The 22,146-nt window shown below is 26.1% G+C and overlaps 1 protein-coding gene across 1 annotated transcript; it reads left to right on the top strand.

Annotated features, from left to right (window-relative positions):
* LOC100206290 (replication factor C subunit 3) lies at positions 1 to 21,043 on the top strand. The gene is made up of 9 exons (XM_065812404.1): positions 1 to 173; positions 10,329 to 10,466; positions 11,879 to 11,946; positions 12,251 to 12,348; positions 14,074 to 14,255; positions 15,260 to 15,396; positions 20,010 to 20,108; positions 20,253 to 20,322; positions 20,479 to 21,043. Exons 1-9 carry the CDS (start codon positions 87 to 89, stop codon positions 20,665 to 20,667), a joined length of 1,068 nt encoding a protein of 355 aa, XP_065668476.1. The 5' UTR covers positions 1 to 86; the 3' UTR covers positions 20,668 to 21,043.
* Positions 21,044 to 22,146: the final 1,103 nt, after the last annotated feature.

Here is a 22,146-nt window from a genome sequence, read left to right as displayed (position 1 = left end):
AGTTATATAGATCAGTATTTTTCATTGTTGATTTGAGAAAGTTAACAATAAATTACTTAGTATTTAATAAGAAATTATATATTGCAATGAGTCTTTGGATTGATAAACATCGACCAACCAATCTTTCAAAGTTAACATATCATCTAGAACAAGCAGGTAGATTAAAAAAATTGGTAAGATTTATTTAGTTTGTGTATTTATGTTGTGTATATATATTGTTTTGTGAAGTATGCTAAATCATTTAACACTAACACACACACACACACACACACACACACACACACACACACACACACACACACACACACATATTAGGTATGTGACATGAAATTTTTAAATTAATCAAATACTGACTGTTATATATCATTGAAAAGAGCTTCATTACAGTCTTCTAAATGTAAAAAAATTATTAAAATCAAATAGTTCTATGAAAAGTTATAGCATTCAAAGTGTCGAATTTTCGATATATGAATTAGTTAAATAAACTGTGACCAAGTTTTTTTTAACTATAAATATCATAGCATAACATAATTCTTATCAAAATTCATGAAACTTAGTATCAAAAAAACGGTCTTAAAACGGAGAATAAGGATTCATAAAAGATGTATGTGGAATGTTAGAATATATTCAAAATTTGTATTTTTTTAAAGAAAATTTTAATATTTTGTTGAAAGTTTGATTTTTTTATATTTTAAATATTTTATATATACTATTCAATATTATTTTAAATCATAATATGCATTTAAACACTGTTAATATTCAAATATTTAATATAATATGCCCTTCCTCAACTACACTAGTGTATAGCGGAACTCAAGTTAAAAATAGGTTATTAGGGTGTCTGGGCAAGCTTTTTTTCATGAAATTTGGCAGAAAGCAAGAAGAAAGGTTTTTGCAGAAGTCTGAATATATTTGAAAAAAATCCCAACATTCCTTCAATACATACCTAATGCACAAACAACAAGGAAGTTTCAAACAAGAATAAATCCATTATAAACGAAGTTCTAGAAAAAATATTTTGGTGCAGAATTAAAGTTAAACTATTCTAGTACTAAAAAAAATTTATGCTGATACAAATTTAAAAAAAAAATAACACTGCAAAACATGTTTATACCATGGCACTCTTAAAAATACTGTAAAAAGCATAGCACAAAATTGTATCGTTAAGATTGGATTTATGATTACCTTTATATATATATATATATATATATATATATATATATATATATATATATATATATATATATATATATATATATATAAATTATGTTAGTGTATTTTGCAAATAGAGTGCTCAATGTTCTTAAAGAACAGAGCAATAATTAATTAGTAAAAAACACTTATCTAACTTTTTTTTTCTACTTGAAGTTTCACCATTGCTGGATCATCAGGAAGAGTTCCTGAGGATCCATGGTGCAATGGTGAAACTTCAAGTGAAACTTCAAACCATGAGCAATGGTGAAACTTCAAGTAGAAGAAAAAGTTAGATAAGTGTTTTTTACTAATTTATATATATATATATATATATATATATATATATATATATATATATATATATATATATATATATATATATATATAGACACACGCACACACACACACACACACACACACACACACACACACACACACACACACACACACACACACACACACACACACAGTTGTATGATAATTAACCCATAATTTTTCAAATACACAAGTTTCAAAGTCTATTATTTTGATATTTTCTTTTTTTGATATTTGTTTACTTAAAAGTTTTTCTCAGGAGGGATTTTCCAGGCCTCTTGACCAAGCCTGGAAAATCCCTCCTGATTGATTCAAAAGTTCTTAGAGATCCGAGCTTAGCAAGATATTTTGGTATTATGTCACATTGTGAACATGGGTGTGTACTAGAATGTGAAATGTTTGTGTACTAGTATGATAAAAAGTTTGTGTAAAGTTGTTAGTCTGAAAAAATATTCAGCATAGTGTCTTTAATTATTGTGAAAATTCTAAGGAAGTTGTTATTCATGTTACTGGTTATGTTGTATTCATTTTACAGCTATGCACAAAAGTTTAATTGAGATAGAGTTTTTCATAACTATGTGCCAGATTTTCTAACATTAAAATTTAACAGATATAGATTTTAAGTTTATTTTTTTTGTGTTTTGCTATTTATGTTTGTAAAAATAGACACTTAAAATAGACACACACAAAAAATTCACACGCACTACACTACTTCTGTAAAACCAGCTAAACATTATACATATTTTACTGATAACATAAAGCTTAATCGAGTTAATTAATTATATTTAAATACCGCTATAAATTATAAAAATTAAGAGTACTCATGATTCTTAAATAAATAATTTTAAAATTACAAAAAAATATTTTACTTGCAAACATTTATTTAAAGAATAAATGCAATATTTTAAATTTCAATTTGCTTGCAAATGGCTAGAAAAGCATCAAATGGCAAATTATTGGACTGGTCAAATCAGAGCTTCATAACAAATTAGTAAACTAATGGGTGTTTCTGAATTTTGCGTGCAAAAAACCGTAAAAACCCAATAGCTAACAGGTATCATTGACATGCCTCGTTCTGGAAGACCACTGAAACTTAGTGACCGTGACAAAAGTAGCATGTTCAGAACCAGTAGAAAAAATGCTAGGCTCAGCAACAAAAAGCTGGCAAATATTAAACCAATCCTTTTCTAATCGAAATATAAGCAAAGAACTTATTAGCAGATCATTAGCAAAAAAAGGTATTGGGTCTTACATTGCAATAAGACACAAAAGACGAAAATCGTGCAAAGAACATTTGCATTGGACAGTTAAAGATTAGGCAAAAGTGATTTAGTCAAGTTTTCAAGTTGTGAACCACAAAGGAAGAATATACGTTAAAAGCAATGAGTCAAGTTTTCAAGTTGTGAACCACAAAGGAAGAATATACGTTAAAAGATTTGCTGAGAAATGTTGAGAGCACTATTTTTAAGCAAGACGACAAGGTGGTAGAAGCTCAGTAGGCTTATGGGATTGTTTAATGTGAGCTGTATAATGGCTGTATCAATCAATATACCTACAAAAACATTTTTTAAACATGTTTGATTCCATCGGCAAGACAATTGTATGGCAGAAGCAATATATCTTCCAGCAAGACAGGGCTCCAGCACAAATAGCACATAGTATAACAAACTGGTTTACCACAAAGAAGATCAATTGCCTTAGTGCTCTAGATCACCAGATATTAACTTAATAGAAAGTATTTTGTCATGGATTGACACTTAATTGATAAACCATCAAATTCAATTAACTGAGCATTTGAAGGAACTTCTGAACGAGTACTGGTTAAAAGTGCCACATGAGATATGCATGAAATTGGTCAAATCAATGCGGAGGTGAGTTCTTCTTTGCTATCAAGCCAAAGGAGGATACTTTAGATATTAAATTTGTATTTTTATTTTTTGTATTCTCAACCTTAACTCGATTAAACTTTTTTGCACCTCATTTTATGGTTATATAATCATTTATTTAATTTTCTTGAATTATTTTTTTTTATCTATCTTATCTTATTATTGTTAATTGTATAGCTAATAGATTGTTCTTTTGAAAATAAAAAAATTAATTAAATTCATTTTCCTGATTTCTTTTAGTTGAAAAAACCCTGAAAAGTTTGATTAAAATTACCATCTCAATTAAGCTTTTGTGCATAGCTGTATAACAGTTATATTTAAATATTCTAAATGTCAATACATTTTTCAAACTAAGAAAGTGTCATTTTACTAGAATACTTTAGAGGGTATGTTTAACTAACCACAGTGAAAACATGGTAATTTATACTTGCTTTTTATTTTACATTTTGCACATCACAAAAAAGTTACTATTATCTAAACAAACCAACAAAGTGAAAACATTTAGTCAGATCTAAACTTTTCATAAATAAAAAAAAAAAACTTTGTTCAATGGTCAGAACATAAAAAAACAAGTTGAGTGTTACTAGAAAACAAAGAATAGAAAAAAGACAGTTGTTAAAAAGTAAAGAAACAGTTGGCAGTTCCAAAACATTCAGATGCCGGAAAAAAAACCGGATAGATAAAAGTTCCTAAAGTCTTAAGGTACAGTGACAGTAAAAGTATGCAAGTTTGCATACTTTTTTAATTTTAATTTAAATACAAAACAAAAAAAAGTTCGGAAAACAAGCGTTGTTTAAATTCCTGATAAAATAATTAAAATAAAAACAGAATAAAAAATGTTTTATAAGACAGGGTTTGACAAATTGCTAAACATTTGCATGTTTGTCAATTTGTCAAACCCTGTCTTCAAACGATGCCAACCGTAAATGGTTTTAGCTCGGTAATTATTTTTTGATAACCTACTTTAATTGGCTTAGTTGACGAGTATTATTTATGATATAAACTAGATCTGTTAATTTTTTTGCTAAAAATATTTAGATTGCTTTCATTTTAGTAGTAGGGAAAATCTTTTTTCGTAAATGATCGAAGCTTTAATTTTATTATTATTTTAAAAAATATTCAATATATTATTTTATCAATAATACAATAATGTATAATAATTGCTGTTTTTAACTAAGAACATTTTTTCTATCAACTGTACTTAGTCACTTAGTTTTGGTTTTTTATTTAAATCTTTTTATTTTCTCATTAGTTTTAGGCGCAAATTGCAATAAATGAGTGAATAGTTTATAATTAAATTTAAAATTACTAATTGCACATTGGCACCTTTTTGTATAATAGGATTCTTAGTAAAAATCTTGTTTTGTGTAATAGTAATTTTTATAATAAGGTTTCATTAAACGATTGTCTTCTTAATATTAAGTATTTAGTTTGAATGGTATCTGCATATTAAGTTAATAACATTATTATTGACTAATTAGCATTATCAGTTTTGAAAATGATTTTAATGAGCAGATATATAAAATGTGTGACCATTTTTCTTCTTTAACATTGTTAACTTTAAAGATCGAAGTTCTTATTTTATTATTAACTGAAATTGTTGTAACTACTAACATTTTCTCTTTCAACTTTGTTTTTGTACTTTTGTTTTTTTCATTCAAACTTATGTTATGTAACATAAGTAATTGCTATGGTAACATTTCATAAAATGATTTCTTTTTTTATGAGGTATTAAGTATTTAGTTAAATTTTTTTAATGTTTTATAAAAATTGTTTTGATATTTAAAAAAAGTTCAACATTAATTGATTTCAATTACTTGGATGTTACCCAACTTCCTTTTTTAATTGAATAAAAAATGTGTGCGTGCGTAAGTTGTTTATTATTAACATTTTTAACAGTTATTTTACTATTAACATTAGCAGGTAATTTGAACCTTAGTTTCTATTTAAAAAATTCATTGATTTTATTTAAAACTATAATTTTAAAAGGAATTAGTTTCTTAATTTTCAAGCATTAAGTTATTGTATTTATAATGTTTATTCATAAGATTCGATTACCAAGATAAAAACTTGAATGAAAAAAAAAAATTTAATTTTGACTGTCCAGAAAAACAATTGACTATCAATTCCATGTGATAGCCGGTTGAATTGACCGCTCACCTTCTATTTCTTATTTTCCTCACACAGACACACGCACAGACATATATGTATATATAACAAAATTAAAGTGAGTAGTTGACCTATTTTACATTTATTATATATATATATATATATATATATATATATATATATATATATATATATATATATATATATATATATATATATATATATATATAATAAAATTAAAGTGAGCAGTTGACAAATTTTTTCATAGTTTTAAAAAGATTAAATTCTAACAACTGATTATAACTACTCAAGTTCTTTTATATTTTGTTTTTTTCAAGCAAATTTGTATACAAATTTGTTTTGTTTTTATTTTAGCAAGTAAAATGCAAATGTTAACGAATTTTAAAAAGTTTTAAAACTAAATATTTTTTTAAGTCTATTTTTAGCAGGTGTAATTGTTATTGGTAGTAGCTGTATGAAATTTAGCAATATTTTTGAAAATATTGGATTCCTTTACCTATATATTTTTTTTGTTCTTGACCTTCCCATGGCTAAGAGGGTCACTACAGTTGAATTTTTTGTGGTTATCACCCTCTCTCAACTCTTTAACTTAGAAACATGAACCTTGGCAAACAAGGCTTCTGCGCAGTGAAACAAGTTGCATGCAGTACTACTAGTACTGCAGTTCTAAAGGATTAATGCCAATGAATTGTGACTTTGCCTGAAGTTCAAGTCCAAGTACAAGATTCTCAATCAAGCTCTAAAATTCATTAGAAAAAAAAATTTAGTAAACATCTACTGCAATATAAGTTTGAAAAAAAATGCTTTACCATGTTCAATATCTGACAGTCATTTGCTTCAATATCTGACAGTCAATTAAATTTGATCTTTTACAAATGTAATGTTTCATAAAAAAGCATGCGTTTAGCTTAAATATAATTTATACATGTGTTTCTAATGCGTTTTAAGTATGAAATGGGATTTAGTAGATTAAAAATAAATTTTGAATTGTTTACTTATTGAATCAGGACTGACTCGTATTGAATTGAACTGGCTTTGCTTGACTTTTTTTTTTGTTCACCTCCCTAAGACCAAGAAGGCCACTACAGTTGAGGAGGCTACTTTATTATGGTAACAACCCTCTCTCAACACTTTAACTCCAAAACACGAAAACTTGGAACTTCTTGCTTATGAAGCGAACACTCTATCATTACACCGCTACCACATTTGACCACTACTGCATACTTGGGGCATACTTAGATTTAACTGAAAACTTGACTTGTTACTTTGTTAGCCAAGAATATATTTTTTTACCACGTTTTTGCGATATTGGGAATATTTTTTGTTATTGTTTTACAAAATATTGGCAATACATGTTTTAATCATAATTGAAATTAGTTTCACTTGCTAAAGTAAAATAAGACAATAAAATTGTTAAATCAGTTTTCAAATAAAATGTGCAAATGAGTAAGTAAAATTGCGTTCCAAGTTTTACTTAGAAGAAATCTTTATTTTGCCGGATAAATCATTTAATTTAAATTTTAAACTTGCCTAAAAAGGTCGCTACTGCAAATTTAGTATACAAGACTACAAATTGAACTATTTCAATTAAATAAAATATCAGAACGCTTCTGCGTTAATAGAATTAGTCTTGAAGTTACTCTTTGCCTAATATAATAGTATTCATTTAATAAAAATTCCAATTATATTATGTCTGGAAATAGTTTCTTATGTGATTCGGTTTGTGCAATGTGTTGGGTTGAAAGTTGCTGTGTGTTGAGTTAAAAGTGCTAGATCTAAGTCGCAACTAGAAGTCACCACCCAAATACAAGATATTATCAATTTTTACATATATAATGATCGATAAAAATATTATGGCTTTTCCTAATGTCATGTGGTAATTGTAAACAAAATTTATACCTTCTCAAGAGTAGCCATACTTCTATAGTATCATGGGGAGTTTGAGTTGCTAAGGTATTTTATATACTTGTACTATATGTTTTATACTAATACTAGTAAAGTATAAATAATAAAGGACCACCCATATAGAAAATCCACACAAAAATCTAAATCTAATAACATTGAAATAGCATACATTTAAATATAAAATCTTTATGTTTAAATGTATAATATTTAAATGTTATGTGAAAAAGTTTAAATTTTTCTGTGTATGTGTTGTAATATATATTTACAAAAAAAAATTAAACTTTTTTACATAATATTGAAATATTATACATTTAAACATTATTATAGACTATATAGGTGGTCTTTTATTCCTGCTTATGTAAATGGTGGCAGTAAATACAACAAATGATTATATATATATATATATATATATATATATATATATATATATATATATATATATATATATATATATATATTTAGATAACAATACTAAATCAAATTATTACAAACAAGTCTCTTTGCATAATTATTTTTAAGTTGTAGTTAAAATTTGTTAATTTGTAGTCTGAAATGCTTTAGATTGATTGGGCCAACCAAAGGCGATCTTCAGATTCATGTTTGGATATCAATGATCCAGAATTTACTGGCCTGAAAGTATCTGAAAATGTATGCAGTATTTGTTTTCTTGTTATTGGGCGAGGTGTTTCTCATCAGTCTACACAAGCTGTTGTTGTAGACAACTTGATTTGCCACTGTTTACAATTAGAAGAGTATGCAGAACAAATAGGCAATTCTATAGTTAACAAAAAAGATAGAGAGCAAAGGTATAAAAAAAGGAACAGTTTTCGAATTAAAAATATGCTGAACACGTATCTTTATTAAAGTTGGAGATCCCAATTTAAAGAGTAACAGATTAATAAACACCTTTTTCTTCAAACAGAATGAAACTGCAAGTCTCTCCTGAACTTTCTGACAATGCAACAAAAAAACTTTGTTCTACAATTAGAACTGGATTAAATAGAAAAGACTCTGTTGAAAGAAATATAGTTCAAAAACTAGGTAATCTTAAAGTACAACTAGATGAATTTTATATTATAGAAGAAGTAAAATTTGCTTTTGATCTTAAATATGCTAATGTATTATTTGATCATTCATCACACGCAGGTAAAAAAGCTTGCTTGTGTTGTAGTGGCAAATGTTAACTTGATATAGGAACTCTTAGAACTATTGGCAATCTTGATTCTTGTGAAAAATGGATAAATCAGATCTTCCACGAAGGAATTTGATAATACTGCGAACAAATGCCTGTATATCTTAACACGGATAAAAATACTTTGCTAGAAAATTTAGTTGCTCTGCCTGAGCTGCATCTTCTTATTGGAGCAATGAATAAGATATCAGGATTTCTCTAATTGAACGGTTTTGAGTTGTGGTTAAAAAACACTACATAATTTAAAGAAGTTGGATGGAGTTGGATGGGATGGTAATAATGCAAATAAAATTTTAAAGTTGCTTGATTCGTTTCGACTTGAAGTGCAACTTAAAGTACCATATCTACTTTCTGTAGTCCAAAGCTTAAGAACTTTTAAATCTGTAAAAGAAGCTTTGGAAAATATCTTGATTCTGACTCAGAACGCAAAATATCATTGTTTAGTGATGCTTTTCTATGCCTACAAGAAACAACTTCTTCGTTTGGAAAGACACTAAAGGTTTCATGGAAAATCTACATTATATGTTGCATTGTTTTTCCTTTTGTAAAGCATGCAGGATGGGGCTTGTCAAAATATGTAGAACAGTGTGGTGAAGCAAATCATGCACAGATTCATAAATATTATGGAGATAGATTGAAAACTGCTGTTGTTAATTTTGGAATTAAAGGATTTTAATACTTAATTTTATATAGAAATTATACTCATTAAAAAATTTCAATTTGATTGTATTGTTATATAAAGCTGTCATCGAAAAAGTCATGGTATTGGAGCTAATTTTTTTTAAGAGGACATATAAAACCCAAAAATTTAGATAACCCATGCCCACCTTTGTTAAACGTATTTTCAAGAAAAAATTTTATACTAACAAACTAAATAAAAAATAATCAATAGATTTCAAATTTCATTAAAAAATACTTTGGAATTCAGGAGTTGTGGCTAAAATCTAAAGTTAAAACCCCCCTCATTTTTAATTGGGGAGGAGGTTCAGAATTTTGTGTTATTTTTACTCTTAGCAAGTGAAACTAATTTTAAATATGATTAAGTCATGTTAGTATAATAAAAACAGTACTTTATCAGTAAAAAAATCCCAGGTGACACTCCATCAAATCTAATATGCTCTCTGGTTCACAGTGGTTTTTTCATCTAAAAAAAAAAAAATTTTAAACTGCAGTGAAAATGTTTTTTGCAAAAATTAGTTAATGCCTAAATAAAACTATTTAAAAAAGCTAATTGAAAGTTTCAGTTGAAAAAATCTTTGGCATAACATAAAACTCTTAAAATTTAGACAAAATTGCCATTTCGTATTTAAAATGAAAACAGCGTAACACCTATATATATATATATATATATATATATATATATATATATATATATATATATATATATATATATATATATATATATATATATATATATATATATATATATATATATATATATATATATATATATGTGTGTATATATATATGTGTATATATATATGTGTGTGTATATATTTATGTGTGTGTGTGTATATATATATATATATATATATATATATATATATATATATATATATATATATATATATATATATATATATATATATATATATATGATTATGTAACAAACATATTTCTTTTCCAAAATTATCATAAAGTTAGAAGTTATATATGAATGTAGTATATAGTTGTATAAATTGAATTTTAATTCTATAACACTGCAGGTAAACAATGCTGATTTCCCTCATCTTTTGATATATGGCCCCTCAGGAGCAGGAAAAAAGACTAGAATTATGTGTATATTAAGAGAATTGTATGGATCCGGTGTAGAGAAAGTGAAATTGGAACAACAGAGTTACTTGGTAATTTATTTAGGATATTGTCTTTTTTTAAGATATTAAAGTAAATAAATTTTATTTTAAATTGGTAATAAATATTGAGTTTTTTTTTTTTTTATATTTAGTATATATGGATACTTGATATCTGTTTTTTTTATTGGTATTTATTGGTTTTTGTAATTTATTTATTAAAAAAAAGTTCAAAAAATTTAAAAAGTTCGCATAAAACAAACATATAAAACAAAATGAATTTTTCAAAGTTTGAAATTCTTAATAACATTTTAATTTATTTGATATGTTTGTAATATGTTAAACATGCTGTAAATGTATAAAAATAATATATTATAGTAATTTATTAAGCGTACTGTAAATTATATTTTAATCCGTCTTTCACAGGAAGACGTGCGATCGCACATCTTTATATGACTAGGCAAATTACATTTTGCTCTGACGATTTGACTATTTAAAAAAATATTGTAAAAATATTGTTGAATGAAAAATATTCTAAATTATACCTTAAGTGAAATAAATTACATCAAAATACTTTTAACAAATGTTTTTATATTAGCGAAACGCTTTTAAATAAAGTAACAAATTACTGATGTTTTTTTTTTTTAAGTATACTTGACAGTTGTATATATTTTTTTTATTTATAATATATAAATTATTTAAGTGTGCATTTTTTATAGAATATGTTATAAAAAAATAAAAAATTGTTGTTTTTATAAATGATGACATTCTAAGACAATGTAAGTCTCTTTAGCGAATTTTAATATAAGAATAATTAAAGTTAATACATTTGAAAAGATAAACAAAATTTGGTTGAAAAAAAAAGACAAATATTTTAGAAAGCTATTACAATCAAATAAGTTTGATCCTAAATGCTTTTATATTATCAAAGCGCTTTTTAATGAAGTAACAAAAAACTTCTAATGAATTTTTATAATAAGTATTAATAAACTGTTGTCTTTTTTTTACTTATATAGTTATGTATTTTTTATGATAAATGTTTATCTTTTAAAACATATATATAACATAAAAAACAAAAAAAAAAGCATATGATTGCGTGCGGTTGTGCATCTTCCTGTGTAAGACTGATTTTAATCCACTACAAAATAATTTTCTATTAGCTATTGTTTTGAAAACTTCTTATTTGTGAGTCTTGAGGAAGTTTTATAAGGCCTTTTTTTGTGTGCTTTTTTTTGTTTGTTTTTTGTTTTTTTTTCTTTAATTTTTTGTATAAATGATGAATCTATTGTCCAGTTTAGTATAATCCTTTCTTCATCTCAAAACATAAGGATCTTATTAAAGAGTGTACAAATCAGATGATCCCTGTGTAAATTTAAACTGATTGAACTTAAGCTTTATTTGAATCATGTGAAATTATAAAGTTGTTGATGATTTGATGATTAAGTTATGTGAAATTTATTGTTTAGACACCTTCTAAAAAGAAAATTGAAATTTCTTCTATTTCTTCCAACTACCATATTGAAATAAATCCCAGGTACAAAGTTGTTAGAAATAATATATTATGTGTATTCGTGTAAATAAAATATGTTTGCTTTTGTCTGGACGTATAGCAGTAAAATTGAAATATAAGTTTTTTTTAAATAGCTGTTTTCATAAATTGCAGTTATGGCATATTCATCCAATACTTATATTTAAAAAATGGCTTGTATTAGATTATTTATATTAGATTTTTTATAAATAAATTGACTTTTATTAGATTTTTTAAAAAATAAGATGACTGGTATTAGATTTTTTTAAATAAAAAGATTTATATGTAATTTTTTTAAAATGAAATTTAGCGATGCTGGAATTTATGATCGTGTTGTAATTCAAGAGCTAATAAAGACAACAGCGCAAACTCATCAACTAGATTCTACATCACAGAAATCTTTTAAAGGTATTTACCTTTAAAAGATGCTTTAACTTCATAAAAGTATACATAGTTTTGTGAATAACTTTGAAAATAACAATAGAGATTCAGGCCTTTGCGTAAGAGTCGTGTTGTCACACGCCTTATTTGACCAAGCATATCATAACTTGCAATGGCATTGCTTCTTGCAAGTTTTGATAATTACCGCTTTTAAAAAAGTAGCTAAAAAGACAAAGCAAACTTAAATTAAAATAAACAATCCATAAAACTAAAAAGAGAATAAAATATTAAAAAAAAATTTTTAAAGAATGACAAAATCAATAGAAAAAAAGCAGAAAAAATTAAAACATTTAATGTAAACTTAATTGTAAGCTAAAATTAAAAAAAAAAAATTATCACAGCTCTATTAATCTTTATTATTTCCTCACATGAGTAAATAGGCTCATACAAAGGTGGATCCATAGTGAGGGGAGGGTCATGTGGGTGGCACCCCCCCCCCCTTACCTTAAGATTTGTTATTTTTTCTTTTAGAAATCGATATATTTAATACAGCACAATGTTTAAATGTAAGTAAATTAGGCTGTTTTAAAATGCTATAAAAATAAAAAAACAGAAAAACATCTTTTTTAAACGTTGTTTAAAAAATAGCAAATGTCACGTTTCTTCATTTTTGCTTATGCAAATGTTGGCATTTGATTAAGATTTTTTTAAACAAATGCATTACTTCAGCAATTTTTTTCCAAATAATTTTGTGATTGATAGTTTTTTATTATAAAAAACACATTTAAAATTAAAAATAATTTTATAGACTTAAATAATAACAGTCAAAAATTACATAAATTTATCATTTGTTTAAACACCAGTTAATTTAAGTATTATAAATAAATTTAAAAAAGTTATAAAAAAAAAATAGAATTAACTAAAGTTCCGAAAAATATGCACAGAAATTTAAAAACCAACCAATAAAAAGTTATACTAAAGCTATTTGCGCTTTTTATGAAACATTAAAATTTAATTTTTATTTAGGAGGAAACATTTATATGTTAAATTTATATCTTTTTTAAAATTAGAAATTAATTGATAACAAAATTAATAATATTTTAATAAAAAAAAAAGACATTTGAAAATATTTATGTTTTTTTGTTTTGTTTTAAAATATAAGTGGTTTAATATAGTTTTTATATGTTTTTTAACTCCTCATAATTTTATATAAATATCTGCATTATTCAGCGTTTAATTGACAGTTATGTTTGGTTTATAAAAAAATATATATAAGAATTTAATAAAATATCTTATTTTATGATTTCTATTATTTAAAATATTTGATCACCCATTAAATTCCTTAAGACTGTTGTGATTTGCGGTTGTTTTATTTTTAATGTAACATGCTTTATTTTTTTAGTTTTATCTGATAATTTATTAAATGAATTAAAATATTAAAGATTAAATCTTAACTTTTAATAACAATAAAAATAATAATAGTAATATGGTTTTATAATGAAATTTTATATCACAATTTTAAGATCAATATAAATATTTTTTATTGAATAAAACTTTACAGTTTTTGAAAAACTAAGAATTTAAAAACTGGAACCATTTCCAGATATCGCAATTTGCGATCCCTTAATTTGAGCCTAAGAAAAATCTTGAGAAAAAAATATCGCTTCATTGATCTGTTGTCTCTACCTACACAAACTATTTTTAAAAAATACCTTTTACCTTTGTATATTGTCAAATTTATTTTGCTTTTAGTTATACTTTTAATGGAAGTAGATAGATTAACAAAAGATGCCCAGCATGCTTTGCGCAGAACCATGGAAAAATATGTTGCTACATGTCGGCTAATTTTATGTTGCAACTCAACTAGCAAAGTAATCTCTGCTATTCAAAGTCGTTGTCTTGGTATTCGTGTACCTTCTCCCAGCACTGAAGAGGTTTGTTTGGTTAAATAAAAATACAGTAAACTCCTGGTTATTTAAACCTCTACAGAGAGTAAGAATTTACTTAAACAACAGAAATTTTGAATAACTTAAAATCCGCCTTAAGTTGACCTTTTATAAATTACTATCAAATTTTTAAAGAATTTTTGTATATAAAAGAAGCTGACATTTGGAATATCTTCATAAATTTATATTAAGTCCTTGAAAAATAACATGTTTTCTAAATTTTTGAAATTTTTTTTTCTCAATATAAGACTTAGACTCTTATCTGGTTTTATCTGAGGCCACTGCCGAACACTGTCAACACTGTCGAAAAGAGATCAGCTATTGGTTGTGCAATCTTTGATTATTTTAAGCTTTTTAGGAAGCATGTTATTTTGGTCATTATAGTAATTAGTTTTTACTAATTACAGAAATTGCTTATGTACTAAAATGGATTTATCTTTTTATAAACAGACTTAAATATTTGTCACATTAAAATTACAGGAATGTAAACAAAGGTATGAGTCTTATCTGCTACATTTCACAATTGTAAAACAATTTTATTTAAAAAGTTTGGAAATTGTAAAAACTGTTGTTTTAGACTAAATAAATTTTTTAATGCGGTAGTGATGTAGTGGTAGAGCACTCACTTCATAAGCGAGAGGTTCCGATTTCAATCCCCACCACGACCTTGTTTGTCAGGGTTCGTGTTTCTGAGTTATAGAGTTAAGAGAGGGTTGTAACCACAATTAAGTAGCCTCCTCATCTGTAGTGACCTTCTCGACTTAGGTGAGGTGAGTTACCTTTAAAAAAAAAAGTTCTTTTAAAAAATTTACAAAATTGCATTTAATAAACTTGAATCTCAAATAAGTGCCAGTTAGATAAACCAGGAGTCTACTGTTTGTAAAATTTATAAATATACAAGTTCGATATTAACTAAAGTGTAAGTTTATAACTATTATTTATAATTTAACTAAAACATTTTATAATTTTCAATTTTTTTGTGTTGATTTCAGGTAGTGCAAACGCTTAATAGTGTATGTAAAAAAGAAGGCCTAAATCTTCCCAGTGAATTAGCTAATAGAATCGCTCAAAAGGCTGAAGGAAACATGAGAAGGGCATTATTGATGTGTGAAGCATGTAGAGTTCAACAGTATGTTAAATATTAATTTTTAGGTTCAATATGGTATTAAAGTAAATTTTTTATCAAGATAAAACTTCTTTAGAGCGAAATTACTCAAAAAAATAAAATAATATTTAGTTTTAGGAATTTATGTTTTAATTTTAATTCAAATATGAAATAAATACATAGAAAATTTAAAAAGTTATTTAAAAAAAAAAAAATGTCTGCTTTTAAAACTGTAAGAGTTTTGAACATCACATTAATGATATACCAGGTAACCAAATTGGACCTAGGAGCCCAGTATTTTGCCAGTTTTCCAGGTACCTGAAGTGAAGTTCATTGATATAAATACTACGCCTCATACATGCAAGTATAAGCAATGCAATAGTGTAGTTACAAGAGGAAAAAAAGCATAAGAGTCTTATGAAACTTTAGCAATGGTAAAACATTTAAAACTCAAAGCACTTAAACCACAAAGAAGAGTCTGAACTAGAGAAGAAAGATACGATTCAATCATTTATCTCTCCCACTACATCCGAAGCCTCAGTTGCTTCTATCAGCAATGTTGCAGTGCGTAGTAACTTTATTTAAGCCTTGGAGAGAAAAGACAACTGCATATCAATGACCACAGATTGGTTTAAATCCATAAAATTATAGAAAAATGATCACATTTAATGTTTAACCATTTTACTACGTTGAAAATGTTTTATCCATTGAACTGATAACAGATTACTTCAAATATATACTATTATGTAGAACATATTGTCAAAATGTAGTTCCTACAATGTATACTGAACTGTTTGAAGAAATGCAAATAAAAATTCCAGGAGCAAACTGTTTTTCTCTGGCAAAAGGTATTTGGATAACTGTTATCACGAAAAGTGGTACCAGCTATCCAAATAGTAGCAAATAAATTAGGATTATCACAATGATCAATCAGCAAAAAATCTGTAATAAAATTTTGTTTGATAAAATGTCGTATATGTTACTATCATCCAAGAATAAATTAAAATATTAACATGTAAATGATAATGTTATTAAAATGTGGATTGAAAAAAGCTGAATAGAAATGCATGGAGCACATGATATCATTGGTTTTCACTCAGATAATTTCTACAGTGAAAGCTGTCTCCGCCATGTTCTTTAATATCAATGGTTGCTCAAACAAAATGTTCACACTGTTTTCTTTATGCTTTGAAAGCATGAAGAATACAGAGTGAAAATTTTGCTGAAATTCTTTGCAAATGAATTGTTTTGTTTGCAAAAAAAGTTTGAAGTTTACTGACTAATTGCTTATGTGGAATTATTGATACTAAACTTAGTTGAAATTAGTCAGCACTTTTTAGCGCTAAGTAATTAGGGCAAAACATTACATAAGCTTTTATTTCAAAACCTCTGTAAAACTCATTGCCATGTACTCAGATGTAGACTTGGTATTTTTAGCTGGGTTCCCAGAATTGGGGACTGATTTCAATACATCTCTATATTAAATGTTAAAAAATTTATTTGGCTTGCATTTTTTACAACACTTTTTCAATTCCTTTCATGTTTTCACATTGCAATGTATTCTAATTAATTAACAGTTAACCCATGTTTTAAACATAAATATTTTGTGTAAAATAGTTGTTAGTTATAATAGAAAATCAATCAAAAGATTAATAACAAAATAATTGACAAACTGTTTTAAGATGGCAATTTTTGTACCAAAGTGTTAGGAAAAAAAATCTGAAAATTTTTTGCAGCAACTTGTTCCATTATGTTTAAGTAATTTCCTTCAGTAATATGCTCCAGTAACATGTTGCAGTAATATTTAGCAGTAATTTGTTCCAGTAATATGTTCTAATAAGTTATTGCAGTGATATGTTCCAGTAATATATAGCAGTAATTTGTTCCAATAATATATTCTAGTAAGTTGTTGCAGCAATATGTATGATTAAATCCAGTAATATTTTACAGTAAGTTTGGATAAGGGGTCATCAATAAATTGTCATAAGGTGGTGGGAGGGGTTAGCAATTTTGTGACAATCTGTTACAGGGGAGAGGGGGTTATTCAAATTGTGACACAACATTATTTTTTTAAGTTTTAAATCTAGAAAAACTATTGATTAAAAGAGTACTATTGCGATTGGTTTTGTTAATAGCATTCATAAAATATAATATTTTTATATAACTTCATTCATGTCTGTTATGACTCCAGTTGTTCATAATGATCATAAATGACATCAACAGTGCTAAAAGATATGTACTTAGCCTAAATCATAAACCCTCAGTTGATGTATACTCGACTGCAGCTATTCCAATTTAACTTTAATTGAATTGACTTTTTAAATTGCCTTAATTTTTAGTAGGTTAATGTAGACTTCACAGCGTCTACGGCTTTATCAGTCAATGATAAAGCTGATGAAAATTATTAAGATAAGTATTAAGCTGATATATATATATATATATATATATATATATATATATATATATATATATATATATATATATATATATATATATATATATATATATATATATATATATATATATATATATATATATATATATATTAGCTTTGATTGATATATATATATCAATTATATTATATATTATCAATTATATTATATAATTGATATATATATATCAATTATATTAATTATTAACTAATATATTAGTTAATAATTAATATAATTACAAATAAAAATAATATAATAATTATTTAAACAATAATATTACGCATTAGCATAAAATATTATGTTAATATAACCCGCACTATACCATTTACTTGTTGCTAAAAAAGTTATAGAAAAGCAATCATTGAAGTATTTTCTTCAATGATTGTTTAATTAATTTAATTTTTCTGTTTAATTAATTTATGCAACTTTAATTTGAATTATAGAAGTGCAAAAAGGATTATATGTATATGCCGCTTCCCGCATTTATAATGGGATGGTAAAAAGTTGTGGAAAATATTAAAATATAGTTTAAACATTTTTTGCATATAAATAATAGCTTTTTTGTGGGTTTATTATTTGTATGCGCATACAAATAATGACTTTTAAAGTAATGTTAAATAATAATTATTAAGATTTATATGTATTTTTAATAAGTATTTATTGGAAAGCTAAAAGCAGCTACGAAAATTAAAAATAGTATCATATTAAAAACCCAAAAAAAATTAAAGTAGGGGGAGGGGATACAAATTTTTTGCATAATTTTACGAGGAGGGGGGTCATTAAAGCATGATAATTTGTTACTAGAGGGTAGGAAAGGTTCAAAAGTGTCAAATATTGCATGAAATAGTTTATGGACAACCCTTAAGTATTAAGATCATCATGATTATCCTGCTAACATGCAATTTTGTACCATCTGCTGCATGTTTGGCTTGCAAGTCTTGTACCATCTGCTGCATGCTTGGCTGCAAGTCTTTTGTTGACAAAAGGCTAAGAGAAGTTCAATCTGATTTAAAATTAAAGAAAAAAAAGATTGTGCCCCAATAAAAATACTCATCTTGGGTAGATGTTAATGCACCTGACTATTGTCTTATAGAAGTTCCCAGGCAAAGTCTTTAGAAGTAAGCAGAGCATTTTTGTTGACTAGCCTTGTATCCCTTTTTTATCTAATAGGCTGGCGTAAATTTAAACTTGTGTTTCATTATTTTCTGCCTAGGATAATGAATGAAGGATGTTCTTGACTCTATTTCTGAGTTTTTGCTTGTGCCTCTATGGTAGCGGCTACTCCTAATGAGGGTACTCTTAAGTGTTTAATACAGGAAAGGGAACGTTTATTAATTTTCTGAATTTTTTCCCGAATAAAAGCTAAGTAGGACCTCCTAACCCCCCCCCCCTCCCCTTATTTCAAAACTGAAAATAAAAATCTGAAAATATATATCAGTCACTGATACAAATAAAAACTTTCAGTGTGATTAGGCTTTAAAAATGGTCAGCATTTAAAAAATTTCGTAAATTTTGATTTGTCAAAAATTAGGTTTTTGTTTATTTCTTACCATAGTATAAAGCTTATAAGCATATTAAATCCTATTGAAATTATGATGAAACAGCTATTATCAGCTAAAATGTGCATTAGATTGCAAGTTGCACCAGAATTAAATTGTTTTATTCGTGTTCTGTAAAAAATCCCCACCCACCCTTTTATTAGGACCCTCTTCCGTTTATTAGATCTAGGCTAAAATTCAGGGGTATCATGCTCATGACCTTGCCTTACCTAAACTATATAATAATGAGAATCATTACAATTCACCAACTATTACATAAAATATCCGGAACCAAATGAAACTTCGGGAGTTTATTTTATATCAATAATAATAAAGATATTAGTAACTAATACAAAACATCTATGTGAAATATCATAAACTACATAAAATATTCATTACCATAGAAATATCAGAAGCTATACAAAGCACTAAAAACTACAAAATATTAGAACCCAATTAAGTATAAAAATATATATAAAGTATAATATAAAATAAATATCCAATACACACACATATATCTGTTGAACACCATATTAGCTAGCTATTGGCCAACTACTATAAGTTACTTTGTGTATTTTGCAAAATTGCAATAAGTATTTCTGAGAATGCAGTATTTAATTATTGGTTCATACTTGAAAGTTTTACGAAAATACCAATTTAACATTAGGTACCCATTTACAGCGGATCAGTCTATCCAAGAAGCAGATTGGGAAACATACTTAAAACAAACAGCAAATATGATTATTGAACAACAGACGCCTCAAAGGTTTGTTAAGGTTTTTTCTTTAGTATTTTTCTGTAATAAATTCATTGGTAAATTATCTTTTGTCTAATGTAATACACATAGATAAAACGAAGGTTGTTTTAAATAAACGAGAAAAAAATATTTGTTGAAAATTTTTTTTAACAGATTGATGGAAATTCGAACAAGGATCTATGAGTTGTTGACTCATTGCATTCCAGCAGAAGTTATTATAAAGGTAAATATTTTTTTCTGTATTGATAATATAGCCTTAAAAAATACAGATTTGTAATTCTTTTAAATTTTTGATGTGATTAATATATATTACGCTTTTTTTTTTTTTGTGGTTTTTTGACCTACAGCAATAACTAAAATAAATTTTATTTTTTTCAAGGGACTTTTAAGAGAGCTTGTTAAAAATTGTGATGGAAGCCTTAAGTGTGAAATCGTGCAACTTGCGGCGCATTATGAACACAGACTTCAGCTTGGAACTAAAGCTATTTATCACTTAGAAGCATTTGTTGCTAAATTTATGAGTGTTTATAAGCGATTTTTTGAAGAAGGAATGGCAGACATGTTTTAAAATTAGACAACTGAAGTAACTCTGATTGATTTTTTTTGTGATGATTTTGGAAAAAACGCAATTATTAATCATTAAAAATATCTAAAGTATAACCGTATCAAAACTTACATGGTTACATAAATACATGGATACATATCTACATGTGTAATAACCTAGATTTTCCACGACGCTGTTAAGAAATGAAAAATGAAATCTCTTTGTGTTTTGCAGTTATAATCTTTAAAAAATGAAACAAAGCACTATTAGTCAGAAAGGATTTTTTTTATAAAAGTATAAACTTTGGTTTTTGTTGTGTGTATATTTTCTTGTAGATAATAATTAAAATCATTAACATGATTAGGAATGATTAATTTTTTTGAAAATTATTTAACGCCACCAGCTAATTGTTTTTATAATATATAGATTCCAACTATCCTTAATTTAGTTAATCGTATTTCTATTTTAACTATAGCTTAAAATATTTCTTGCTGATGTTATATAAGCTATAAAAATTAAAACTGGAATTATGATTATTAAAAACTTTTATTTATAAAAAAATAAAAAATTTCATTACGCTTTTAGGAAATTCAATAGCTTAAAAGAAACTCTTTTACTTCTACAAAAGCATTTTATATCTATTAATACGTTTAAAAACGTATTAATAGGTAGTCTCTCTAGGTAAGCGTATTAATAGGTAGAAGCGTATACACATCGACTGACTTAAATAGGGATAGGCGTGGTGAGTATACATACATATTAGGTATTTGACACGCATTTAACGATGGTTTCGTTGTTATTGATATTATTAATAATAAGTTAAAGGGGAGACTTCGGACAGCTTGACCAGGGTGTGAAAACATCAATGAATCCAGACCCTGGATGCAAAAATGCTTAAATAGCCCAAATACAGTTCTGTCTAATGGTTGAAGTTTATTTGATGTGGTATGTATGTGTGTGTGTATATATATATATATATATATATATATATATATATATATATATATATATATATATATATATATATACATATACATATACATATACATATATATATGAGTGTGTGTGTGTATATATATATATATATATATATATATATATATATATATATATATATATATATATAGATTTAAACCATCTGATGATCGCTATTTGCATGAAACTCGGAGTAATGTTTTAAATAAATCGAGTGTTATAATTATTTAGTTTTTTACTATATATTGCTCTACTTAAGGATTGAGCACTCTTTAACAAGAAATATTCACACAATTACGACAATATATATTTATTTATTCTTTTTTTTTAAAACATCTTCGCTTCCAACAAGGCTGCAAGCAGCCACTAATTAAAATTGGACGTTACTGAAAGAGAAAAGATGAAGATTGTAGAGCAAGATAACGATTGACGGACGACTTAAAAGATTGCAAATTATATGAATCAGGAAAGCAAGATTAAAGAAGCGAATTCCAAAGAGCCGATGTTCGAGGAAAAAAACTAGACGAA

Source organism: Hydra vulgaris, chromosome 12 (assembly GCF_038396675.1).
Source record: "Hydra vulgaris chromosome 12, alternate assembly HydraT2T_AEP".
Taxonomy (NCBI): domain Eukaryota; kingdom Metazoa; phylum Cnidaria; class Hydrozoa; order Anthoathecata; family Hydridae; genus Hydra; species Hydra vulgaris.
This window is presented reverse-complemented; position numbering and strand designations above follow the sequence as displayed.